The sequence below is a fragment of the Chaetodon auriga genome, chromosome 12 (genome assembly GCF_051107435.1).
Source record: "Chaetodon auriga isolate fChaAug3 chromosome 12, fChaAug3.hap1, whole genome shotgun sequence".
NCBI classification, from domain to species: Eukaryota; Metazoa; Chordata; class Actinopteri; order Chaetodontiformes; family Chaetodontidae; genus Chaetodon; species Chaetodon auriga.
This window is the reverse complement of record NC_135085.1, coordinates 10,449,617-10,471,666: the sequence shown is the minus strand read 5'-3', so window position 1 is coordinate 10,471,666 and position 22,050 is coordinate 10,449,617. Positions and strand designations below refer to the sequence as shown.

Below are 22,050 nucleotides of genomic sequence, written 5' to 3'. Positions count from 1 at the left end.
GTGCCTGTGTGGCTGATGAGTAGTTTTCTAGAATGAATCTTATATATTGACTCATCTGAATATCCTTCCTTTGGAGTTGAAGTTTATGGGAGGAACCTTCAGAACCTTTCATACTTGAAGCTGGAAACTCAATCTCTTTTTTCAAGAAGTCCCGTGTAAATGTCATGTCTTTTTCTTCCTGACACTGCAGTCAGTATGCAGAAGTGATTCGTGCCATTCACCTGGGCTCTCTGACATCATGATGACAGTAGAAACCACCTCCTATCACACAATACGCAAATACAATACACAAAACAGCTGGTGACACACAGCTTGGTGAGCACTTATGGCTTGTGGGCAGGAGCATGATCATTATAATGAAGCAAAAGAGCTTACACTGGTGCAAGTAATGGTTATTTGTTGTCCTCTGATGGATAACTGGAGCCAAAGATTTTAGGAAAAGAAGTGCAAACCAGTTCAGAACCGCCAAACACGCTCACTGCTGGATGGCTGGATGGTGGACTGTTGATGATCTGCTGGATATGAATCTAGATAAAGACTGACCATGGGGAACCAGTGTCTCAAGGAGACTGGAAGAGAAAAGGTGTTAAAAGACAAAGCACTCCAACCAAAGGCATTCAGGCTGTTATGATGGGAATGTATCTACAGACTACTTTCCCCCCACCAATAACCTGTTAGGTCTTTGGATTTCAGCAAATTCAACCATGACTGATGGATAAAAACATGTCTCACACCTGTACAGTCAATCAAAGCATAGTGCTGAGCATGCACATGCCATTACAGCGCGGGGCAGAAATTCAACAAGCCCTCGGCTACACATTACTGCACCTCTCCCACTGCTGCAGAGCAAGGACCGTTACATCTGGGTGGAGGCTGATCGAGACCTGTGTGTGGGTGCGAAAGCAACCCAGCCACACTGCGATGCGAACAGCTGACGAGCAGAGAGGACCAGCACGTGAAGAACCAGATGAGTAGGCGAGTTCAAATTAGCTCTGCTAAAACAGGAGGGGGCATCACAATTCAGAGACGCCTCATGTGACCGACTCTGACACACTGTGTAGCCGAACACCCGCAGGCTGCTGCTGCTGCTGCTGCTGCTCGTGGTGGTCATGTTGATGGAGGGGGGTGTTTTTTCATCGTGCCAGTCTTGATGCGAAGTAGAGCTGGTGAGACAGCAGGGGAAACACGCAGTCAGCAGTGGTCGTCCTGTGTTTACAGAGCAGGGGTACTTTCACGGATTTCATCACGATGGCTTGGAGAGGAGGGAGAACGCGGTCGTTTTATCGGCCAGTCTTGTCTTTACACTAAGGCTGCTATTGTGTCTGACCCCGAAGACTCGGAGGAAAAGCAAAGGTAATGCCCGCAATTCTCCAAATCAACTGGAAATGGCCATGAGACGTTGCTGCGCCGTGTTTTACTCGACAGTGATGGTGGTGGTTATTTTAGGCGAACCGGTGGTCCAGGGTCCTCCTAACCTCAACCGGATTATACCTCAGCATTGTTCTCTTGTCAGACTTTTCTACAGTCGGTGTTGTTAACATACCGATGCATATCCTACATATGTGGACTGTTTCACTCACTGATTGTGCTTGCTGCTGTACATAAGCCCACGTCTCGCCACAAAATTCCCCCAACCAGCGGTGTGTTGTTCAGCTGCAGGCCTGCCGACAGGATCAAGGCAAATTTCCCACTATGCCAACGTAGCGCTGTTAGCATAGCGAACGGCTAACCAAAGCTAACGGTAACGGTTAGCCGTTATTCTCTGTCGTGCTTCCGTTATACGTTAATATATGGTGACCGTTAGTTATGTTCGTACTTTACTTTTCACAACTTAAGCGTACACGGACATTTTTTCAAGTAAAACGGATCCACAGGTAATCATTAGGCAGACATTGTATGTGGGGACACTGAGGTATAGCATTGAATTTCGGGACGCAAAGTTCCGTTATGTTTGCCTTGCTAGCTCCTGAACTTCCTTCACCGTCAACCAGTCACGTAGCTAGCAAGGCGATGTGAAACGACACGGCTCTGAAGTGAAAGCAGAGACCGAACCCTCGACATGGCCTGAAACTCAACGCTTTGACCACCGTGCATAATGAGGGGAAATGAGGGGGCCGTCAGGGCTGCTGCTGAAACCAGTAAGAGACTGATGTGGTGGGTTGGTTAACCCGCCGCTCTGAGGGTCTGTTCACTTGTCTTCGTGGTTAAACATTTTTCTGCTGTCATTTTCTCCTTTCTTGCCACGAATAGAATCTGACTTAATTCTCATTTAATTGGATAGTGTGGGACAGTGAAATGTAGAAATGGGATATCAACCCCATGTTTTGCTGAACTCCAGAGAGTCGCACAGGTGGGGAGGGAACCTGCATGTGGACACACTGACCTGTACAGTGAATGCTGTTCAAAGTATTCCAGGGGCGATGTTTTAAATTTGAGTTAATGTTTTCTAACCCTAGTCATTAAGATTGACCAGTCTCACCTCCCGGCGGTTTGACAGTTAACTTTCACAATCTTAAAGATGTAATATTAATCGTAATAAGTAGTGCATTAAACCTGGCAGATAGCATCTGGCCTCTGTTTTGAAGTGCATGGTTTTGCAGCAGTGTCACAGTGTTATCTGAGCTCCTCTCTGCTTCACAGTCTGCTCAAGCTGCTCTCACAATGAAACAGAGAAGCCCCCGAAAGAATTTCATATATATTTACTAAACATGTCACATCTGAGAAATTCTGCATGGCGCGTCGTCTTCCAGCCGGATCTGTTTTTAATGAAAGCTGTAGATTATGCAAAGATACAAATCTGATTGACGTTGGGAACAGTCGCTCAGTGCTGGGGTTACAGTCCACACATGACACAAGCTAATTAGCAGAGTTTGTTCAAAACAGAAATCAGACCACACAGACACAGAGATGACTAATGGGTTGTCTTGTCTGCTGTCAGGTGACATTTACTGTGGACATGATTCACTGCATGGAGTATGGCATGTGTAGCTGCCTTTAATACATGTGTAATGTAGGCAGTCCTGTGTGTCGGTCCTGTGTGTCTGAGACAGGTTGATCACTGGCAGGTGAGATTAACCGTCATTTTGTATCACTGTTAACTGAACTGTGTAAGAACAATGATTGGGTGACACCTTCATCATAGAGCCGCCGTGCTTCTTCAGCACTGAGGGTGTGGTTATGAACATTACAGTTAACTGCTTAGATGACTGATAAGTAGAAGTGCGTTGCTGTCATCACCACTAAGAGCCATTTCACCAAATGACCACAATACCTCGAACCCCATTTTCTGCATTTCCTTTATGCTTCCTGTGCTAAAACAAGTCTATCAAGGCTGCCCACTTAAGTAATAATTAAAAAAACAAGAAAAAAATAGTTAATGTTGAAATTCTTATTTTGTATTTCTATCGCCTTTAGAGACTGTCCTCCAGACATGATTGAATATTTCCTCAAGGACAAAGGGTTGTATGTGTAGCCAAGGGAAGAGATGTCAGATTCAACCTTGGTGGAGTCAGACTGAAAACTGTCTTTGCCTACATTATGTTTTCTGCTGTTTCCAAACCTCTCAATCATCCATCTACCTCCAACCTGTCTTCAGCCTTGACTCTGCCTTTTCCCTGTATGCCCACTCCCTCCCTGTGCATGTGTGTGTTCTCTCCTCTCACGGTATGTTGTTGCCTTGTTCCGTTGGTCAGTTTTGTTTCCTTGGCAGATTTCTCTCATGGGGAGTGTAAATATCATGTCCCTGTTCCCTCTTGTCGTTTCAGGTGATGACCTGGATGGTGCCATGTGAATGACTGAAGATCATGAAGCCCACACACAAGCTGCTGTTCGTCCTGTGCCCCATGCTGGTCCTGGGCTTTATTTACTACTCCTCTGGGAAGCTCCATCTACACGTATGGGGCCAGAAGCCTCGTAAGTGACACCTCCAGTCTGACTGTCTATAACATTCATTCATCCTGATCATCCATCTGTCATAGCCCATAGTCCATTTGAAACCTACACATATTTTTTGAAATCTGTTTTCTTGAGGAAATCTGTTTGACGCCTGTCTCTGTTTTGCTGTCTGCCGCTCTGTGCTGACTGCCAGTAGTTAACTGTGTGTCTATTTCAATATGTTTTTTTGTTTTTTTTTTTACTTTCTGCTGAACCGGTTAGTATGTCAAACTGTGTGCTGGCGTCTCAAAGCCTGTCTCTGTCTGGTATTAAATTAGTTTGTCTTTCACTTCACCAAAGCACCGGATGTTGTGTGGAGAGTTTAATCAGATTTTCTTGTGCGCCCAGTGTTAGTTCCTCTATGTCTGTTACTGCTGTGGGTTGTCCCACAGATGGAAATCTATTGCCAGGTATCTACCTTGGGTACATGAAGAACATCTTTGTGTTAACCAAATAGATCAAAGCCTTTTCTGACTGTTTTAAAACAGCCTGCTTATTTTCTCATCTGCCATTGTAGATGGGAGGAAATTGCACTTTGAGATTTCCACAGGAAGATGATGAAACCCTAATTCACAAAATTTAAAATGCAGTTTTGCAATGCCCTTTATAATATGCTGAGAAGGCACTTCTTCCGTTTTCCGCTTAAATATACCCCTGGCGCATTTGGGTGTTGGTTGTGACTCAGTGTGTTTTCCTTTTAATGTTGGATATCATGAGTTTTTGAGTCCATATTTAGAAAAGTAATGATGACAGACCTGGATGTTTATATACTGCTCACCAAGAAAAATTTCTTTAGGCTAAATATGTAGTCAAATTGCAAACTGATGGGGGGTGATGTCATACTGTGTGGGCACCCTGAAACAGCTGTCAAAATCCAGCAGAGGGGGCTAGAAGATTTCTCTTTAACAAACTTGAAACTTTCTTGCCTGTGCCCCCTACTGAGTGTATTTTGTATGAAAACATTCTCATGGAGCAGCCTTTGGCACAGAAAACACATAAGTCAGTGCTTTGAGCCAGATTGAGAGCCCAGTTAGAGGGACAGCATGTTATCTAAAGTGTAAAATCTTTGAAATGTGAAACACCCTTCTGTTATGTCCTTGATATCTTCTCACTAGCTGCAATGTTACATTTTGCTGTGCGATTATTATTATTATGTCATAAGTAGACAGAGAAATGTTTGACTGCTGCCTGTGTGATGCAAAGATACGGTCATGATGTGCAGCACTGATCTGAAGTATTATGCTCTGGTGTGCATTCGGGATGGCACATTGAAGCTAGGACTGAGGGCCCATCAATTCACACCATCCTCAGTGCCAGTTATCAGCACCTGACTCTTCTTGTACTATAGTCAACAGGAATATTTTCCGAAAGCTCAGTTCAGCCATGTATCTCACTCCTTTAGCTGCTCCGGCGATTTGCCTTTACTGGACCAAGTAATATTTCTGTAAAGCAGTCGAGCCATGGAGACAACATTACACGTCAAAATAACTTCCATCTCTGAGAACGCTTGTCTTCCGGAGTGACATTACTTTCTTTTCACTGTTCTCCAACTTTGCTTTCACTGTGAGGAGAAATAGGATTTCAAAGTTCCCTTTTCTTATGTGCCAGGCGCCTGTGCTGCGAGCATTGATTTTCTGTCTGTCAAAGTGTTCTGCTATAGTTGAACATGAAACTTCACTGTAACAGAACTGTGTGACTGTCAAAAGACAATACCCAATCAGATAGAAGAATTCAGCTCCATTACTGTCTGAAAGGAAACCGTTGCAGTTTGTCCACATCATGGTGGCTGTAGAAAACTGCTCAATGTCATTAAGTCCAAAGTTCACTGTTTTTGTATAGTTTATGTATGTGACTAAACATTTCTTTTCAATATTGCTAAAAATGTTGTCTTTTTGAGTGCTGCATCACTGACAGTGTCCCTCGTGAACATTTGCTGTGGTCCATATCCCAGCAATTTCTCAAGCTATGTACTCAAAGCAAAAGGAGGCGAGCTTTGATTGCAGTGAGAGATATTGGCTTTCTGCATTACTGTGGTGCCAGATGTTTGGCTTAAAGATGGTCAGAGGGGAAAGATGAGCATGCGGATGGTCTCTCCTGCCCTCCGACCCAATCAGCTCAGCTATGCTGTCTCACTGAGAGGATCAAATCTGGATAATCTCTCTTCCTCATTCTTCATTTACAGTGTTAGAGACTCAGTCACTGCCATAGGGACAAATGGAACATACAGAGGCTTATGCCCTGCTCTTAATGTACATCATTCAGAGCATCTCTGTAGTTGTTATGTACCTTTTTTCCCAAACATGTATTCATTGCTTGATCGCAGTAGTGTATGTTTATTTAAACAGCTCTTGAAATCTGACTTTTGCAGCAGAAAACACAGGTTTGAGATGTACGGGGATATGAAATCCAGGTGAAGGTATCACCTGCTATTGAAAACTGGTGAAAAAATGTAAACAATGATCCTTATTCATATGGATGGTAGTGGCATTTTCAACAAGTCTGCCATATGTTTGTGTGTGTGTGTGTGTGTGTGTGTGTGTGTGTGTGTGTGTGTGTGTGTGTTGGGGGGCTGTGACAGAACCTGGTTTTAACCAGCTGCTGTATGCAGATCCACCAGATGGTCACTACATTCAGAGGGTGTGTGCCCTGTCCTGGTCTCTTCTTTAGCCCTGTTATATGCATGTTTATCCAGAATTGTTTGAGTGATAACGCTTGTGGTCATTGATCAGAACAACGTTCTGATCATGTGTTCTGATTCTGCTCATGTTTTGTTCAGTTTTTCTTTTTTTGTGTTAAATTCTTGTCAGTTTTTTTAAACAATAGCCAGAAGCAGCATTTGTTTTATCATATGACTCAGCCTTGCTGGCTACCTTGGAGTGTCAGTTTCAAAGTAGGTTCATGTGACCGTTGTCATTCCTCTGTCAGCTGGAGTGGATGTTTGACTCTTGTGAGGCTGGAGTGATGAGGGGCCCCTGTTCACTTCACCCGTGTTCTTTCAACAAAAAGAGTCTTTTTTTTCTGTCTTTGCTCCATCTAATGTAGTTAGCTGTCCTCACTGTAGCTGCTGCAGTAGTACTCTTAACATGGTGAAGAATTGCTGTCTGACACACAAGGGCCTGTTAGCTGCCACTTGTGTCTCTGGCTGTTGGGTTACTGTGTTGTTTATTAAGTTTAAAAGAAGACAAAAAAAATGGCGGCCCATGTGGGGTAGGTCTAGAACTGTGGGGGATCTCCAGTCCTGCAGCTTGATGATAGCGAGAAAGCTGTAAGCAGCACTACTGTAGGCAAAACAGTCAGCAACAGGCCCTCTTTGAACAGGCACTGCACTCATATACAGACCCGTCAACCCTCCCTGTTTTATGCCTCTCTCCCTCTGTCCTCCAGTTCAAATATTTTCCCGTAAATCTCCTCTATTTTTAACCTTTCTATAAAAAGGTTTGCTGCATCATTGACAGGTGACATAACCGCCTGTTTGATGTGTTTGCTACAGTCCCTGTTCCCACAGCACATGGCCGTATGCGGAATATTAGCTGGAACGTGTAGTGAACAAAAGCAATTAACTCACCCGTCAATAAAACAGCAAGAAGAACAAGTAAGGTGAAAGATAAACAGCTAAAAGTTTGCGCAAGTATCTGACCAAATGGGAGGAGGCTCACCCAAACATCGGTCAAAGTCCTGCTTTGTGTAAAATAAGCCAACAACTTAATCATGATGTGGAAGGAGCAACACCAACATGGCGATATCAGATCGTGCCTCTCAATACAACTGTGGTCTTGATCTGTATTCATGTTGTGAGACAACTTTGTGAGTGTAAAACAATAATTTGTTCACCGTTTCCTGTGCAGCAGGGCAGAAACTGTTGTTGGCCTTGTACACCTGAATTGTGTGTTTAGCTCTATTGTTCACACTATAAGTGATGGAGAATAGAAGACTGTAGAAAGTCAAGCTTTAAAACTGCTGAACACAAGTAGAGTAAACAGTTTTCCCAGTGATGGCTGCAGTGAACAATTCTGAACCAGATCCACTCACTGGACATTTTTCGGAACTCTCAGCCACATCTGGTGGATTTCATCAACACATGGAATTTGCTCAGTTGTCATGGAAATGTCAAGAAATCGTAGATATTGTTTTGACCTTTCAGTGCAGCGTCAATGAAGAACTTTTATTTCCAAAGATTAGTTGAAAAGTCATTTTCACATGTAAATGGTGATTTTTTTAATGTATCCAGCGCAGTGTGGACATGGCCCATCATGCTCTGACTAACCCCCTTTACACACAGATCCCACATCCCTTTTTCAAGACTGTTTTGTGTTTCAAGTCCCCTGATGACACAGCCGTTCCAAATAAATTGGCCAACACTTGTGTGAGACTGTCATCTTAAATTTCTGTCAAAAGTCGTGGCGTATGATGCGTTCGCAGCCACATTTCTTTTGAATTCAGAGCCCCCCAACAGCATAGTCACTTCTGATGGTTTGCTTTGCAGATAGTAACGGGGACACCAGCTCATGGTGTTAAATCACTTTTTTTTAACGCCTGCAGGGTGAAAAATAAATGTGTTCACCAGCCAAGCTGTTAGCATGGCAGCAGTAGCCAACAAGCCACAACTCTCAGCCCCGTTTATTTCACCTCAAACCGCTTTTCTAAGATGGAACGCTGAAATAGATCATGTTGTTGTTATGAAATCAATCCAGTTGTTTGGTAGTAGTTATCTTCTGTGCATGTCTTTTTAAAAAAAAGATATTTTGAAAAATGTTTTTAATATAGAGATATGTGATCTTTCAAAGTGGGATTCATTTTGAGGCCTTAATTAGCAATAAGGTCAGCAGCTGCTCAGGAGCGTGCCCTGAATATTCCCCAGCTTGATTTTCAACATCAGGGATCGTCTTGTCTTGTCTCAGAGCTCAAGTGCTCATCCGCCTATAGAGTTTCAGCTGGAACAGAGTTTGAGGTTTGGGGAATTGGATTTGCCAGAAGGCCTCACATGAAGCGGTTGTGTTGTGCTTGCAGCTTATTGTAAAAGAACACATTTTTCTACGACAGTTTACATTTGCAGAATGTTATACTGACTTTTATTGTGTTTAATCATCGACATTTGGATGATTTTGTTAGAAGGCAGAGAGTTGTTTTTCTCCTTTTTTAGAACCTGTGTGGTTTTTGTTGTGGGCTAAATTTCTTCCTAATTAAATGTCCTCAGTTTTCTATCTGTGTGGTAAAACAAATGATAATGATTAATCTGAATAGGGATGTAGAATGGAAATGTGCGTTGTTGCCAAAATCTTGGCGTAATAAACTTTTATGTCAGAGTAAGTCACAGTCATTTACTGTGGGTCTGTCACACCCGTTTAAAGAAACAGTGAGAATCTTTCACATTGTTCTGTAAATCTGTAAAAAGGCAGCCTTGTGTATTGTGTTGTTCTTTTAGATCCTTAAACACTTAAATTCTGTTGTTACTATACTCAGTGAGTGGCACTGCTGCGATGGCCGATGCACAGTGGAGGATCAGCATCAAACCTTTGATGTTTTGTTTCTTTCTGTGTCCGTGTCTGCCTTTTGTGTGCATCTGTTTCTGTGCATAGCCACGGTTTGTGTTGTGCTGCAGCTGATGTTGAAAACATGCTTTTTTAATATTCTTAGTGCTGAGGTCTTGGTCAATAGTTGTATGGTTAATAGTTGCTTCCACAGCTCCACAGTGATGACCTTGTTTCAGTGTCTTAACCCCCTTTTGCTTTCAGAGGGTGATGCAGAAGAGACAACTGTAGTCCTGACTAAAGGGACTGAAGTGAAAAGAATTCCAGGTACTGGTTCCAGGAACTGAGACTCTGCCCATTTATACCGGGTGACTTTAAACTGGGCTGTTTTGTTTTTGGGTTTTTTTTCCCCCCCATGGAATATAAATGTCTGCTAACTCAATGAAAGATTGAAAGATCTCCACTTGACCGCTTCCATCTACCAATCATCATCGTTTTTGTTTTATTACCAAAAATGTTTGTGCTCATTCACTCATTCAGTCTTTATGGGGAACTTTAAATGTACCACTGCACCTCTGCACTTAATTTTCCACTTCATTGGACTTTCCATCTTTGAATAAAGATTAAGTCTTATAATTCAGCCTACTGGGATTAAAGCTATTAACCTCTCCTCCTCCTCCTCTTCCTCCTCCTCCTCCTCCTCTTCCTCTTCTGGCTCTGTAATGTCTGACACTTGCAGTTGGCTTAATTTTCAAGTCCAGTTCTACCATAACAGACTGTCCTCAAACAGTGCTAACTGACCATTTTGTGTTTCAGAGTTGGAAACGGACATCACCGTGGGACGAATAGTAGGCTCAGGTACATCTGCGGCCCCATGAACTGAACCCTGACCCATCCTTGTTGTCCCTCCACCATTTAAAAGAAAATTATTTTAAAACCCTGCAATACTTCAGCAGCCACATTTTGGCTGGGACGCTAGCAACATTTTAAAAAAAATAGTCAGCCAGCTTTGCCAACCTGTTGCCAACTCAGAGTAAATTCAACTTGTTACAGTAGTAAAATACTGAATTTGGTACCCATGACAACAAGTGAGGAGTTTAACATCTGCCCAGCCATCGGCTTTCACATGAAGCTGCAGCGTGATACTACGCTGCCCTCTGTTGTCTGGGCTTAGTAACAAGTGGTTGGCAAGTGAAGGAGTCTGCAGGAGTTCTGGTGCATTACACTGTAAGGTTCCACAGACCAACATTCGTCACACTGGTATGACCCCGCCGCTTTAATTTCTCCCAAGCCTTTGCCTCGACTCGGCCTCTGGCTGCTTTATGCTTCTCAACAGAAACAAACACACACACAATCACTCATCTTGGCTGCTATGGCAAAGTCCCCATCTTCCAGGGCAGTGCTTGGATCCTTTCCTAACCAGCTGTCACGCATTCCCATTGTCCTTTTTTCTTTATCTTTCTCCTCCAGCTTCTCTGTGAAGACAAGATCAGCAACCACAGGAGTAACACCACGCTCTTCCTACTTTCAACTAATGCTCTGTCACGCTCGACAGCTGCTACTGTATTTTACAGTCAGAAATTAATAATGTGTTCAGTGTTTGATAGACTCTGTAAGCATCATAATATAATATAAGATTACAGTAGATACTCATTCAGAATAAAGTTCTCATGTCTCCATGTCCTAGTTTTCTGTGCTTCTACCTCAATGCTTCATCAGGCACCTATTGGCTCCCTCTTTGGTTGTCCATAGGTGATCTCTAACTTCTTTTCTAACTTTATTTTAAAATCAACAGATTGTTTTGGCTGGCTTGTCCCTAACCTTGCTTGTTTGTCACAAATCCTTAATTCTAATGCTTATTTTCTTTTCACATTTGCCATATTGTTTTCCCTGTGAAAGTTGCACAGGTTGTTCACAACTACAGCGAATGAGCTGATAGTTGATATTATGTAGATTGGATGACCAGAGCAAATGATCCAACTATATAAAGTTTCATCCTTCCAAAGATGCCATGCTTCTTCTTGCTTTTATTATGTGCCCTGTGACCTTCGTGCTAATGGGTCATTTCCACCTCTGTTTTTGTCTCCTCCAGTGTATGATAAGCAGGGCTTTCTGCTGCAGCTGGACACAAAACTGTGAGTACATCTCTTTCTATTAAACATTTCTGTCATTTAATGCAACACGTCTCGCCATTCTCCATCAGGTACTGCATTGGATATTTCTAACTTGTAATATTTAGAACAGCTGAATTCCCAGTTACACTTTGACTCCATTAGTTTAGATGTGTTTTACAGCTTGTTCCACTGAACACTTAATCATACAGGTTTCGCTTGATCAATGGGGGAACACTAAACATGAAAATGTAAACCTTCGGCCGATTAATCTCACTTGATTTTTTTCAAATAAACACATGGAATCTCATTGGAGACCTAACCAAAACCTGGTGACAAATGCACAGAATTAATTGGCGGTCTGAGTAATACATGAAGAGATTTGTGTGAACTGAGATGTAGTTGGTCTTTTCCCGTGTATTCCAGAGCAGCTGTGGTTTGTCAGGGCGAGAACATGCAACGTTGAGTCATTACGCAGCCGTCATTGTGTCAGCATGTCTGTTGATATGTGTACAATTCCCTGAATTGGTTTGACACTCTTGCTCTAAACTGCGACGATAAGACCCTTTCTCTGGCACTCCCATTACCGTGCAGGCAATATTCATATGCTGCCATCACTACCCGAGCTCTCACAGGGCACATCTATCCACACTCTGCACGTATAGTATAAGCGGCATGTCAGCACGCCCTCGAAGGTGGCTCTCACAATGGTTCAGTTCATCTAATACATCTCCTATATATGATCTGCAGTGCCATTAATTACTCCACCAGAGCACATGCATGCAATAGTCCAATTCATCTTTAAACCAGTAATTCATTTTGTCATTTGGGTCATTTATTCCCGCTGCTGGTCTGAGTGATTGAAAAATGCCACCTAGATTTCATTTTCACCAAATCAAGTGATTTGAGCTTGAGGCCAGCATACTGAAACACGTTATATTAGTATAGAAGAGCTTCAAATTGTGCACAAGCAGGCTGTAGTCAAGCCCCTTGTCCTGCCAACTGATTTCAGGTAGTGCTAAGACTTGGGCCTCTCTCCCTTTTCCCTGTTTATTTGAATTAGATCCATGGCATACGTCAGGTTATTGATGATCATACTAGTAATCGGGAGGTTTCTAGTTTTAGCACTGCCAGTGTGATTATTTGAACAAGGCCCCTCTGCTTTGTCTTACCACACACAAAGTGATATGTTCGGCTGTTGCTGAATTCTCCAACTTCCTAAGCAACGTCGTTTTTTCCCTATCTTTCAAGCAGATTGTTTGACAATCTCAGTTTTTGAGGCTTAGAAATGTGTCGACATGATTGACGATCCGTTATCATGATGTGCCTGATTAATCGCGCCTTCTGTTCTTTTAATGTACAGGCCACCAGAGTTGGCATACAAGTATGGCAACCTCAGCGAAGGAGTGTGCAAGCCAGGATTCGCAGCAGCCAAGATGACCACCATCTATCCTAAGTGAGACGGACTGCTTTTTGTTTTGCATGTATTTTCACAGAACAGTGAGGAGATGCATTGCATGCAGGCAGACTCCTTTGAACGTTGCTCCAAGAACTTCACATACACAACTGGGAGCTTCACAAACAAATCATTTTAATTGGATGTCAACAGTAGAAAAGCTAAAACTGTTACTCAAGCATACCAAGATGCATGATGTCACTCCTCAAGCCAGCTTGGCCTTGAGGGTTTTGAGTCAGAAACAGAGAAGCCCCCACATTCCTGGCCAGTCTTCCCCAGTTTCAATCATAGTTCTATCATCTTCTCCCCCACCACAAAACTCAGACTGTGTCCTTGTGATCCCTATGTTACACAAAAGAACCTTTGTCGCCCGAGTACAAGGTCTCCCATCTTTCTCCTATCGCATCCTTGAGCCTTAGAGGCTTTCTCTATGAACGAAACCAACTTCCTGTCCTGACTCATCACGAGCTTCGTGGAACCCAGCCCACACAGTCTGCACAATCCTCCACGGCCCTCTCTGATGTCATTGGCTCTTTTGGTTTTTCTCTTTGCCTCTGTTTGCCGCCCATCTCAACTCGATCTATAGGGCATTGTCCATTCAGCATTCTTGGAGCTAAGCTAATAGAGGAGCAATTTAGCGCGTTGCTGAACAATGGCCAGTGGCACTTCAGTGCAGTCCTTGACCCAGTTATACGCCAACCCAATTCCAAGTGTTGAAAACAATATATCTTTTGCCTGAAGATGCAAAAGTATATCAAAGCTTTCAATGGGAAAAAAGACAGCACCAGCACACCAGCTCAACAACAAATTCCAATACATTTAAAGACGTTCTGATGTAATTTTATATATATTTATGCACTGTATTTTGCATTTTAAAGTCCACCAAACCATCAACCTTCTGTCAGATGAAGTGCTTGTTCTTTCCCTGCCTGTGTGATATTTAACCCCAATATTCTGTTTAAAAGGGAAAATTAAAGTAAGATGCTCTCAGTGTGTTTGAGTGTGTCCAAAGCACATGGCCCAATGTATCTATGTGAGAGGCTACTTGTTAACAATGTCCTCCTTCGTAATGACTTCCTCTAATCAGCCGCACGTGTCGGATCAAAGTTCTGTACAACACAGAACCCCCACCGGGAGCTCACTGATTACTACCACCTTCAACCCAGTCACACACAGGTCAACAAGCCCAATTAATGCAGCACTTTTGTGGAAGTTAGTGTGTATGTATGTGTTTGTATGCAGGGGTGTATGGTTGAACCCACACAATTGTGCAGTACGTGAGTGTGTATGTGATTTATTGTGTCCTGCATGAAAGGGGGTCAACAAATTAACATCTTGTTTGTTACCTTTCTTAATCTGCGTTTGCTTTGTATGTTTACCAGACAAAAACAAATCAATTTAAAAGTCCTTGTTAGCATTTTGGCCTGCAGTTCAGCTGTTAAAGAAAACCTACTTAACCTCTAGCAGTGAGGTCCTGTGGCTCTCCCTCTAATCATCTCCTGCTTCCTCCATGTTTGTCTTCTCTGAAGCCCCTGCCCTGGAGAATCCAATTTATTTTCCACACCTCCCCTCCCCTCTGCTTTACCCAAAACTGTTTGTATTGGAGCCCTAAATCAAGTGTTGGCAGTGAACTTGAAGCAGCACGGTTATGAAAATATTTCCCGTGAGAGATGGACCCTTGCAAAGGAAATGAGTACAATGCGTCCCCATGCATTGGCTGTTTTGGGAGCCCTCACTTTTTATTTAACAACAAGCAGCCCCATGTCTCTCTGCTTTGTCAGGATGTCAGTGACTGACTGTTGGTCAGGGCTCAGTGACTCGCAATGATCCTGTGTTATTTATAGTCTCTTTTGGCCTCAGAAGTCTTGGGTTTAATGAATCTCCATTTGTTTTGGCAGGACAGAAGTCTCTGAGTGTGTGTGCCCGTGTCAGGTGATGTGAGAAGGAGAGCAGTCATACATAACTGCCTCTCTCTCTCTCTATCTCTCTCTCCCTCGAAAACTGAAGGATAATTAGGGTATCAAAGACCGATTAGGGTGCTTGGAAGAGGTTTAAGCTAACTGGAAGGCCTTCCAATAATGTCGGCCATGTTTGGTCATTGTGCCTCAGAGCTCCACATATTTCTTGTGAACCCCATGGCAGTGTTTATGGTAACTATCCAAGATTTCTGCTGAGAAACACAGGAGGAGTGTGATGGTACTTGTGTGTTCTCTTTATAAAATGCCTTTGCCAGCTACTGCAGTCTCTCACTGGTGGGACACATAATTTATGACTGGTGAGAAGATGCAATAGTTCTGCCCCTGGTGCTCTGGTTTCCGGTAATGAGGCAGTGCAACCATCTCTGTAACTGGCTTCTATCATAAACAAAATAATACACACCAGCTCAATAGATCTCTCCAAGGCGCCTACCATTGACTTGTGTGTGTGTATGTCTGTCGGTCCTCATTGATCATTTAGGTCTGACATAGAAATGCATGGAGCTCCATGCACGGTAACATCTCTCCCTCTCATCTCGTGTCCGCCCGGCTTGACAGCGGGTCATAAAAACACACATCCATCCTGATGCTGCACTCGGGTCACAGGCGTGACTAAGAGGAAATGGCTTCTTTTGATTTTAGGGCTGCAGTTAATCAGAGAGAGACACATACACACACTTATGCAGACACACAGGATAAGGAAGAGGCGATGCTGGAAGTAGCAGTTCATGGGGCATTAAAAACATCAAATTCAGTTTGTTTTGTAATGTGGCAGGAGGACTGCAGTAGTTCAACTTGTCTGTTCTCTGTCATGGGCAAACACAAGTATTTCACATTTTAGGCTCAAATCTCTGAATTGTCTAGATGCTTGTTTTACGGTGTGTTTGTCTTTAAACTGGGACAAAGGAGAGAACGACTCCCTCCGCTCCAGTTCAGTTTGTAGAAACAGTCTTGCCCCTGATCATTTTAGGAAGTATGTTGTCTTGGCATATTTATCAAAACCGGGTGTCGTCTGTGACATCGGCCTGGGTGGAGAAGTCATGTTGGTGGGATATGCTTCTGTGTCTCCCCCACCTCCCAGCTTTGATTACCTGCTTGGTTTTCTGGCTACCTTGCTAATGCGTGTGCACTTTTTGCTTGTTTTGGGAGGCTTTAGCAGAGGAGGTGGGGGTGCTGTTAGGTGAATGACAGTGGAACATGTGAATTCGTTTATCACTTTGAGGCTTACTGTCCCAGGTGGAGCAGGGATTATGGGAAGTCACATGGTCTCTGCATGGAGAGGAGAAAAGATGTAGTGGGGGAACACACAACAAAAGAAATAATTCTTAATCATAGGGAGTTGGTTACAGGAGTGGCCAAACATGCTGTGTTTTTTCATGTTCTCTGAGCTCAGCTAATGGAAAATGTCTCTCTTCTTCCTCCTTCTGTTCTTTCTTCCCTCTCATTGCAGGTTCATGAAACCAGCACCCATGTTTCTTGATCGGAACTTCAAACGTCTAGCAAAAGTCAGCAATTACTTACCTCCATTTGGATTCAAAACGCAAGGTAAGAAAGGTCCAGAGTCCAAGGTCCAAGGTTCCATAACTCACCTTCTTCCAGTGATATACACTGTACATTTCTTGAATGACGTGTTTGAGGATGGTGTCCATAAAATCAGTTTTGATCCAGTGTGTAGACATGAGTGAGCTGTTGTGTGGGAGCTTGACAGCGGCTGCACGGTATAGTGTTTTATCTCAGAGAAATTATTCTTTTGGCTGAGTTGGTGTCAAGCTCAGATTTGTGTGTTTTCAATAATATCCAGATGATTTACAGTTGCCAACATCACACTTGGTTCAGAAGAGGTGATGGAATGAAAAGTAAAGGCTGTCAAACTTCTTCCATTATCATCAGGCGTCAGTCGGCTTCTCGTGCTCTATCTACCTGTGGCATCAATGATCTAACTTGTCACCGATCAAAAAACTGTCAGCAAGACAAGTTAGTCTGTAGCCTAATGTTCAGCCTGAGTTGTCATTCTTTTTTTCTCTTTCTAAATTACTAAAAACAATCAGGGATGTGGGCAGCAATTCAGAGGTATGGAACCAAGCCTGTTATTATGTCCCTCTCTTTTTAAGCTGTTGTTTTCATTAAGGTTTCTCTGATGGTTCAGCTGTGATGAATGCCAGCGTTCTGCCACTTTGCACTTTTCATCATTTGTCATTATTGCAAAGGCAGATGTTTTTGGCAGAATAGATTCTGCCTCAGGTTTGTTGCTCTGCCTTGTCCTGAGTTGAGACAAAGTGAGAGAGGTAATCCCCCACAGTGTATATTTACAGTAGTCACCTGTAGTGTTTGTCTTGACATGATAATGCAAGCAGGGAATGTTATTGAAAACTCATTCTGTTTATGTATTCTGTTTATGTCCACCTTGGAGATGTCACAAGCAACTGTTAAAAAGCAGCTTTTTTAATGCAACGCATTACCTCATCTTTATCTCACATCATCTGTGCTTACTGTGTGACTCTTGAGTAGGGATGGGTTCTCATAGCTGGTTTGATTTTGGATCTAGTTCCCAGTTGGCAAAATACCCAGATTCTTTCAGCTTGAATGCCAACAAATCTCACATCAAACCATTTATCTCTCCTCAGTCTTTTTATTAGCGTAGAGCAATGGAAAACATACAGGCAGCGGGCCTCTGGTTTTTAGCTGTCTCCGGTCCAGATGACAGATATCACTGACATACATGATCAACTGTAGCTAATTAACGTTCATTCTGTAATGGTTTGAGTGAAAGTTTGGCTGTTTTCTGGTTAATGTGCTGTCTGCAGCTGGTGTCTGTATTCAGCCAAAGATTGTTGGTAACAAGTGAGTAACAAGACAAATCGCTCTGTATCACCACTGTATGTCAGTGTGTGACTGTGTGTGATCAACTCACAATCTCCCAGTTAAACTTTGAGATCTTATCACCATTTTAGTCTGATCAACTCACTGACTCTGAATCAGGACCTTCAGTATTTGAACTAAGTAGCCTTTAAAGGCGTCAGCTGTTCAGTTAATGTGTCTGATACCTTCTGCTGCTCATCTCATTAATTAGGCTGCTACTAAAAACTGTGGTGTTTCTGCCTTCTCAGCCAGCACAAAGGGACTAGACTTTATTGTGCTGAAAGGTAAACTTAGTGACATCCAATAAGGGTTTTGAAAGGATTTCACTAAGATAAGTGAGCTTGATACTGGATCTAAATTTCCAGAAATGTTTTTGAAAGGGATGCACTGATACCAATTTTTTTCACACCAAGTACAAGTACTTACATTTGGGTACTACTGACACTGAGTCCTGATACCAGTACTTAATAACACTGTTGCTCTTCTAACATGCTCTACACACACAGACAGCCCGCCACGCACACTCTTTACTTCACATGGAGTACAGTTAGGTTTTTCCTGTCAGTGAAGCATCTCCGGGTGCCTGCAGCTCAGGTTCCCTTCATTGTTTTGAAGCCTTGGTCCTCGTCTGTTGTTATGGTCAAAAGTCTCTGGAATGGTCGAAGATGACAAAATCCCACGTTATCTACAACTGACAGCGGCTGAGCCAAGCATAGATTGCAGTTTGTTATTGAAATGAGACAAAATGAAACAAGATTTTTCTCAACATTCTTATTGTTCTATGCACTTAAGTCAGAATTTATGGATATTTTCTCATCACTCATTTAAGCTTCTGTGTTTGTCCTGATAACAGCCTCATAAGTAATTTACATTTGTTTGCAAAATGAAGTCTATCTTTGGACCAGGGAACTCATGTCTCCCAACACTCTGACTTTAATGCCTCCACACACACTTGTACTTGTTCCCTGACCTTAACACACACTCCAGCACTTCAGATATCAAACCACTACACAGTGCCATGGGAACTGGAGAGATAACATTAACCTGGCTTCAGTGACATGCTCTGTCACATATTTTCCAATACTTACAAGCAGAAGGTACAGTGAATGTTACCTTTGTGCTCCGGCAAGTTCTCCACTGCCATACGAACACACACACAGACACACACACACAGACACACACACACACACACACACACACCGTCTCAGCCACCATCAAAAGAACACTCCCTGCTTGAGTGTTACACCTGGTTTCTGTTTTCTCCACGGGCTGCGATGGCAGTGGGGTTTCCCTTTTAGTTGTACTCATGTGGAGAGATGATACGTGTGGATGTTGAATAGAACACCACAAAGGATTCCAAATTGGGAACATGGAGTGGTGGTGCTGGGTGGGAGTTTTATTTTTACTTTTCATTCTGCCAAGAGGTATCTTTGGCACACATCAACCATAGCCTGAGAACAGTAAAGCTGTGTTGATTCGGTCTCAGAGAAAAGCCATGAGCACTGCAGGATGCCAGTCAGCCAGAATGGTCAATTTGAGTAATAGGCTGCATTGTGCTTCATCTTATTCTCTTTAAATCCTATCAGTTAATGATGACATGTTCACTGGAATCAGCTCTCAGTTTAGCTGAATGCAGATCACACTAATGTTTTATTTACTTACCATTAACAGTCAGAGTATGATGTTTACACATGCTCTGCTTCAGTTACATGATCACATTTTGGAGGTAATGCACTGCTTTATCTTCCGAAGATGAGACAAGAGCAGGTGCTCAAGTGTATGAGTAAATTGCTTTTTTGCTTTTTTTTTAATGGACACTGAAGTGCAATCTGTAGTGTTATTTGCAGCAATGAAGTTGTGTCCTCGTCGTCTAGTTGAGAAGGTTGGTAAATGATGGTACTGGGCCACTGGGATTTCACTGTGGATGTATTTGTGTGTGCCAATTGCAAACTGGTGCCAAAGAGTTGAACAAACCTCAGATTTGCAGTCTATATCATGGAAATAAAGATGGCAACACCTTGGTCTGTTCAATTACCAGTATCTTTGATAAATTGGTCATCCTACTGCAATTATCATTTTTTCTTTCTTACCATTGAAGTTGCTGATAAGTGAAAAGCCTCCTAAAGTGCAGGCCTAACAGATCCCACTCCCTCATCACATGATTCTTTCATATTGTTTAGGCTAGACTCTTCCCAACAATGTGTCTGTGTTTATGTGTTGTATGATGCTTCCGACCTTTCTCTTTGTTGCCAGCAGAGATTTTTGTCATTTCAAGAGTTCCACGTTGGGCTAATGTCTGAACCTACAGTCATTCGTCTTCGGCTCCACCACGAGACATACTTCACTGAAATGTTTACCCCGGGTACTTATAACAATTAGCTTCCATGTCATCCTCTGGAAGCGAGTCCTGCCCATTGTGATTTTTCACTTTTCACCCGCTTGGATCCAGGTGTGGTCCTCAGCCTTGTGTTTATGCTGCTCGGAGTGATGCTTGACGCCAGACATCGACACCACATCCAAACAATGGGCTGATTCTCTGCTTGCCTTGCCTCAGCAGGTTAATCATTAGGATCGTTAGCCAGGGTGAATGGGCCTTTAATATGTCTTACAAACTGCTTTGAGGCCTCAGTCTAAACTGTCTTGTTCACACTCTCCTGTTACTCTCGCTTTTGCTGTTTCTGTCAGCCACCCTTTGTTCTATACGATGATTATATTAAGTGAAGTACGAAGTGCAATTAAAAGTCCCGCCTATTTTTTAACAGTGTCGTGCAGGTACACTTTCTTTCCCATGTTGGATGCAAATAAAAGAAAACTGTAATAAATGACTGCTAACATAGCAGTTAAGTCCAAGTAGTCCTTCTATGGTGCTTCCAAATTACTACAAATGTAACTTGGATTAAAAATAGTAACAGCTGTAATGGAATCAGCACGTGGGTTGTTATGATAGGTGAATTACAAGTATGAGAGGCCTAAAAATGGTCAGGAGAAGAGAGAAATATATGCCACATCTAATGCTGGAAGCATGACTCGAGCAGAATGCCCCACAGAACACGGCAGGAATGCGTGCTATGGCTAAACATCCCCGTTTCTCACTCCTGCCATCAGAGGGGTGCTAGCCACGCAGGGAGACGAGCTCAACGTCGCCCACTTAACAAGGAGAATGTGCTTGTTTGAAAACAGCATTCCTCTCTGAGTGCTTTTATGGGAGAGTTTCTACATACACTCGCATACCATCCTGAACCCTGTATGTCCGTTTCTCCTAGATACACTCCTCTCAGGAACACAACAGCTTTTTTTTCCTCCATAATCCCATCACCACTGTTCCTGAGGGCTGATTGGTCACTCCTTATCGGTGACTGAATAAACGGAGAGAGGTGTTCTGTCCTCCAACTGTCTTTAAGACCACCTAGATTGCTCTATCTGTGGTGGTATGTTGAAGTCCATGGCAGTTTGTTAATCTTTTAAAGGAACAATCCCCACGGTCCTTCAAATGTTTCGTTTTCATTATTAGAGAACATCACCTCACCCGTGATGTTTAAACTGATGCACTGAGGGGACGCTGAAGGTGACTGACCCTGATGATAGTGGTACATTTTTCACTGTCATATTACGAAATACAGTATCTTTGATGAAGAGAATTTGAAAGTATTTGTGTGTATCCCGTCTCCCATTCATTGCCAAGAAAGCAATTATCCACCAGTGTATTTATACACAAACTGCTCTGGGCAGTAAAATTAGCTGTATAAGTATTTACATTCAGTCCGCTCATGTAAGTACATTTTTGATATTGTGACAATAATACATCCTGAATTGTCCTCTCATGGTGGTTATTCCTTCTTTTTCCTCTGCAGAGAGAATCATAGACAGCATTTTAACTACCACGAAAAATTATGGACTTGGAGAGGAGCTAGACAGGTAATTGTTGCCGCTCACCCTCATCAACAGGAAGTCCAGCATTCTGTTGTTAATTTGACTAACTTTTGACCCTCCCGTCTGACAGTCTCAGCTGTAAAAGATGCGTCATTGTGGGCAACGGGGGCATCCTGTCCAACAAGTCTCTGGGCTCCCGTATAGATGACTATGATGTTGTAGTAAGGTAAGATGATGTCATGGTGAAATAAAAAGAAATGCTACAAGTGTCTGAGCAATTTGTATCTCTAAACAACAGTATTGTGTGTAAACTCTATAATGTGCAAGGTAAAACAGTACAAACTGATATTAAAGTGTTTATTCAGCAGTTGATGTGG

At 42.8% G+C, this 22,050-nt stretch overlaps 1 protein-coding gene across 4 annotated transcripts in view; it reads left to right on the top strand.

The window, feature by feature from the left end:
• Positions 1–904: 904 nt before the first annotated feature.
• st3gal3b (ST3 beta-galactoside alpha-2,3-sialyltransferase 3b) overlaps positions 905–22,050 on the top strand; it is a 39,892-nt gene continuing 18,746 nt past the window's right edge. The window contains exons 1-9 of one of the 4 annotated variants that reach the window (XM_076744857.1): positions 905–1,353; positions 3,765–3,912; positions 9,666–9,728; positions 10,218–10,259; positions 11,494–11,536; positions 12,876–12,968; positions 16,395–16,489; positions 21,655–21,718; positions 21,804–21,899. In XM_076744857.1, the coding sequence (XP_076600972.1) occupies positions 3,804–3,912; positions 9,666–9,728; positions 10,218–10,259; positions 11,494–11,536; positions 12,876–12,968; positions 16,395–16,489; positions 21,655–21,718; positions 21,804–21,899 (605 nt within the window). In that variant the 5' untranslated portion in view covers positions 905–1,353; positions 3,765–3,803. Of the gene's footprint in view, positions 1,354–3,764; positions 3,913–6,509; positions 9,729–10,217; positions 10,260–11,493; positions 11,537–12,875; positions 12,969–16,394; positions 16,490–21,654; positions 21,719–21,803; positions 21,900–22,050 lie in introns of those variants that run through there. The other 3 variants (XM_076744859.1, XM_076744860.1, XM_076744856.1) reach the window with 3 other exon arrangements.